The sequence below is a fragment of the Emiliania huxleyi genome (assembly GCF_000372725.1).
Source record: "Emiliania huxleyi CCMP1516 unplaced genomic scaffold EMIHUscaffold_113, whole genome shotgun sequence".
Lineage (NCBI taxonomy): Eukaryota > Haptophyta > Isochrysidales > Noelaerhabdaceae > Emiliania > Emiliania huxleyi.
This window is the reverse complement of record NW_005201613.1, coordinates 22,075-26,387: the sequence shown is the minus strand read 5'-3', so window position 1 is coordinate 26,387 and position 4,313 is coordinate 22,075. Positions and strand designations below refer to the sequence as shown.

Below are 4,313 nucleotides of genomic sequence, written 5' to 3'. Positions count from 1 at the left end.
TCCGGTAAGGCACGGGGCCCCGCGAGACGGCCGCCGCCACGACCACTTGGTCGAGGTGGGTGAGGGACTGGTTGATGTAGACCGACTCCCCGCGCAGGCAGCCGGACGTCTGTGTCTTCTTCAGCCGTTCGGAGCCGGCCAGGTCGACGAAGACCAACTTTGCGCGCGTGACGCGCCCGCTCGACTCGACGCGCGAGCGGAACTCCATCGACAACGTGAAGACTGCGTGCCCTCTCGAGGAGCGGTCGTTGAGCTGGTGGCAGGAGACAGAGCGCCGTCTTTCACCGGTAAAGAGCACTTCGAGCGCCGCCGCCTCGTCCGCGACCGCCACGGCGCGGAGGCCGCGCACAGTTGTGCTGGACTCGCAATCGACCAGCGAGAGCGATTCGGGCCCCGGCCCCGGAAGCTCCGTCAGCAAGTCGACGAGGGTGTCGTTGTAGATCTCAAGGTACGAGGCGGTCACCAAGGTTTCGTACTGGGGCTGGCTAGCTGCGTGGCTGAACACGCGGGCGATGGCGCGAGGCGCGACGCCGCGCTGTGCAAACTGACTCGTTGAGCCAGTGTGCGTGTACGTCTTGCCGCTTCCCGTCTGTCCAAAGCAGAGCACCGTGCCATTGTAGCCGCGGAGCACGGCGTCCACCACCGGTGCGACGGTCTCGTCAAAGATCTTCTCCTGGCTCGACTCGCCACCAAAGACGTGATCGTATGTCCACTCCCACGACGACCTCTGGTTGTCGGACCTTGCGCTCGCGAGCTCTGGCGGCAGCACCACCCGGACGGTGCTGCTCGCGGGGCGGATCTGAATGTGGTCCGGGTTGCTCACCGAACGGGCGCGGACCGCCACCGTCAAGCGCTCACGGACCGCCTGCATGCAGCCGCGTGGTGCCCGAAACGTCGGATGAAACGATGTCTCTTTACGAGTAAGCGCGGGCGGCCGGGACGGCACGTGGAGCGCTACGTGAGCGGTGACGGGCGCGGAGGAGCGAATGAGAGCCGTGTTCACCACCGACCACCGTCAGATCTAGCTCCGCTAACAGAGGCTTCAGTGTCTGACTTGGGCTGTTGGGCAACTTAGACACACAAACAACTTTTTTTGTAGGTAGTAGCGCACAATGGCACCCTTGCTCCTTCCTTGCTTGCATCAAGTGCATCAATTTATCACTTCTGATCCCCCCGGGGGGGGGGCTCGTCGACCCCCCCAGGGACAAACAGAGTGAGCAGCCGCGGCGCCGCTAATATCGTTTCTTTGTGCTGGTCGCTGGCGGCTCCCGTTACGCTGGTCGCTTAGAAAGTAGAAAGAAATAGAGAGAAATCCGCGCTGTTTTCTGACGCGGCCAGAAAAGACACCCCGCCTCACAGTTCCTCGGCGACATGGCCCTGTCCGCGATGCCCCTCTTGCCCTCCGACGATGCGGCCGAGCCCGTGGTCGGGACCCCGCTCCTCTCGGGTCTAGTCTACACGACCAAGCCAAAGACTGCCGTGAGCGAGAACGGAGTCACCTACCAGATCCTCGGCGACGAGGCGCAGTCGGTGGAGGTGATGCTGCGGCCGGGGCAGGTGATGCGCATGGAACCTGGCAAGATGGTGCACATGCACGCGTCACTGATGCCCGAGATTGGCACGGACGGCGGCTTTGGCCAGGCGTGCATGCGGGCCTGCTGCGCGGGCGGCTCGTTGTTTCGCCTGATGTTTGAGAACAAGACGTTCCAGGACGTCCCGATGGCAGCGTCGCCCTCGTGGCCAGCCAAGGTTGTCCCGTTTGACATGTCCAACTACAACGGGCTGCACCTCAGTGCGAGCGCGTGGTTCGCCTCTGTCGCGACCACCACCGAGTTCTCCATCAAGCGCGCGGACACCGTCGGCGCCGCTTGCTGCGGCGGGCAGGGTCTTTTCTACAATGTCATGACGGGCGACGGCGTGGCCTTCCTCTGCGGCGGCGGCGCGATCGTTGAGAAGAGCCTCGCGCCAGGAGAGGTCTACGTGATCGACACCTCCTCGCTCCTAGCCTGGGAGCCCTCGGTCAACCTGTCAGTCCGCCGCGCGGGTGGCCTGCTCATGTGCTGCTGCGGCGGCGAGGGCCTCTTCCTGAATGAGATGACGGGCCCGGGACGGCTGTGGATCCAGCCGATGCCGCTCAAGAAGCTGAAGGCCGCGGTCGCCATGCCGGGCGGCGGCGGCGGCGGCGGTGGCGGCGGCGGCGGCGGCGGCGATGGCGGTGGCGGTGGCTAGAGAGCGAGGAGGCGTTCGTCGCCAGTGTTTCGCGCACCAAGAAGTCTCGCGGTGGGTCGCTACGTAGCTCCGCGTGCGCCGGTCGGCTTCCTGTTTGAGGTGTGAACGGTCAAGGACCAAGGTGATCGATGCCGTTTCGTCATGTGTGTATGTTTTTGTCCCACTACTGAAATGTGAAAACTGATAACTGTCCACACACACACACACACACACACACACACACACACACACACACACACACACACACACACACACACACACACACACACACACACACACACACACACACACACACACACACACCGCTCACCCACGCGCACTGCCACTGGCGGCCTTGCACTTTGAATGCCGTGGCGCGTGTGGCCCGTGGCCGTGCGGGGGCTCCTGTCGTCATACGTGGAGATGCGAGGGTTGCCCCCCCTTGCCCCACCACTCGTGTGTGTGGAGAAGTTTACCTTACCTTACCTTACCTTATAACTGTCGAGGTCCTGCTCACCTCGTAGTGCTAGTCTTCGGCCCACACGGCGCGCTCGGGCGGCTGCCGCAGCGCGTGGTCGCTCGGCACGCTCCAGCCGAAGCCGTAGACCACGCGCGCGTCTCCGCCCTGCAGCGGCGCCGTTTGGTGCATGTGCCTCGACGCGGTGAAGACCCACATGTCGCGCTCGCCCACCTCGAGCGCCTCCCCCTCAATGACGGGCCGGCCGGAGGGGTGCTGCAGCGACACGACAATATTGCAGCGGAGGTGGTGTCGCTCCGGCCGGCTGCCCGGCACGCCATGGTCGTACGCGTCGGTGTGCCGGTGGATGAAGCCTCCCGGCTGGATGAGAGAGATGACGCGGCCAAGGATCTGGTCAGGAGGCACGCCTTCAAGCCAGAGGCAACGCTCAGCCCGGCGCGTGAGCGCCTTGAGGAGCGCGTCGACGTAGAGTGCGGGCGCGTCGTCGGCCTTGGCGTAGTAGCGGCAGGGACCGCACGCGTTTGGATGCAGCTCGCCTCGCTGCAGGTGCGTGTTGGCCTTCTTGAGGAGCGCAAGCCGCTCCGCCTCGGAGATGAAGTCGCGGACGACCATCCAGCGGCGGCGAGGCTCGAGTTGGACGGCGGCAGCGGGCGCGGCGCTGCAGCGGCGCTGCGACGAGCGCCGTCTCCAGGATTGCCGAGTGCGAGCGCGCATCCGAACCGCCGAGCCGCGGTCGAGCAGGACCGAAAAAGAATTTTACCAGCGACACCCCGGTGTCGTGCGAAAAAGAAGATTTTCGTGCCGGACGGGTTCGCAGCTATTTCTTTCGCACGCGTAGGGAAAGGGGTTGGTCAAGACGGATACGGGCTCGTGACGAATTACTACGATACCAAATTGGGTCAAGAAAGCCATAACGCGGCTGGTGCTAGTGGAAACTTTGGGAGGCATTGCGCCGCCCACCAAGCAGTTCCTCCACGTGTTCGCCAAGGAGGCGGCGGGCACCAACACGGACCGGACGGTGTACGGGGCGGCGTCGGCGAGCGCCTCCTCCTCGTCGTCCACCACACGCAGCAGATCTCCAAGGCGGCGGTGGCGGGCGACGCCGACAACATCAACAAGCAGGCGCGCAAGGAGCGTACCGACTGGATCAACAAGCAAAAGAACAAGCAAGTATGACCCCCCCCAATGAACACACCAGTGAGGGAGGGCGAGACGATCGAGGGGTCCCGTACCATGCGGAGTCGACCCTATCCAGTGCTCAAGTGCTCAACAAGCAAGCGCGGACTCAGGGCCGGTGCTTTGACGCAGTATATTGTACTTCGAGGTAGTATGAACTCAGAACGGCCCCCCGAGAGCGCCTCTTCGACGCCCACGGGTCCCAGGGGGTCGGAGGGGTTGCGAGAGGGCCTTGGCTATTTTTTGTTTGAATCCCGGAGGCCGTTCGTGGGCGGGCGGGCAATCCCAAAGCACAGCCAGTGGACCGCCGCGAGGCGTCGAGACTAGCCGAGAGGAGAGCAGAGACAGCAGAGGCTACTCTAGACAGAGCAGCCGAGAACAGCCGAGGTGCATGCATGGCATCCATGCGATGGAGCGAGGCGCCGCGGCACTTCCTGCGAAGGGACACCCC

The 4,313-nt window shown here is 64.0% G+C and overlaps 3 protein-coding genes across 3 annotated transcripts; 1 reads left to right on the top strand and 2 right to left on the bottom strand.

Moving 5' to 3' along the window:
* Window positions 1–13: 13 nt before the first annotated feature.
* EMIHUDRAFT_223818 (hypothetical protein) lies at window positions 14–871 on the bottom strand (the record flags this gene model as incomplete). The annotated part of the gene is made up of 1 exon (XM_005791352.1): window positions 14–871. A coding segment is annotated over one exon (858 nt), but the record flags the coding sequence as incomplete, so codon positions are not given.
* A 489-nt stretch (window positions 872–1,360) lies between these two features.
* On the top strand, window positions 1,361–2,416 carry EMIHUDRAFT_439928 (hypothetical protein). The gene has a single exon (XM_005791351.1). The coding sequence runs from the start codon at window positions 1,372–1,374 to the stop codon at window positions 2,227–2,229; it is 858 nt and encodes a 285-aa protein (XP_005791408.1). The 5' UTR covers window positions 1,361–1,371; the 3' UTR covers window positions 2,230–2,416.
* A 318-nt stretch (window positions 2,417–2,734) lies between these two features.
* On the bottom strand, window positions 2,735–3,298 carry EMIHUDRAFT_223816 (hypothetical protein; the record flags this gene model as incomplete). Its single annotated transcript, XM_005791350.1, has 1 exon — window positions 2,735–3,298. One exon carries the CDS (start codon window positions 3,296–3,298, stop codon window positions 2,735–2,737), a length of 564 nt encoding a protein of 187 aa, XP_005791407.1.
* Window positions 3,299–4,313: the final 1,015 nt, after the last annotated feature.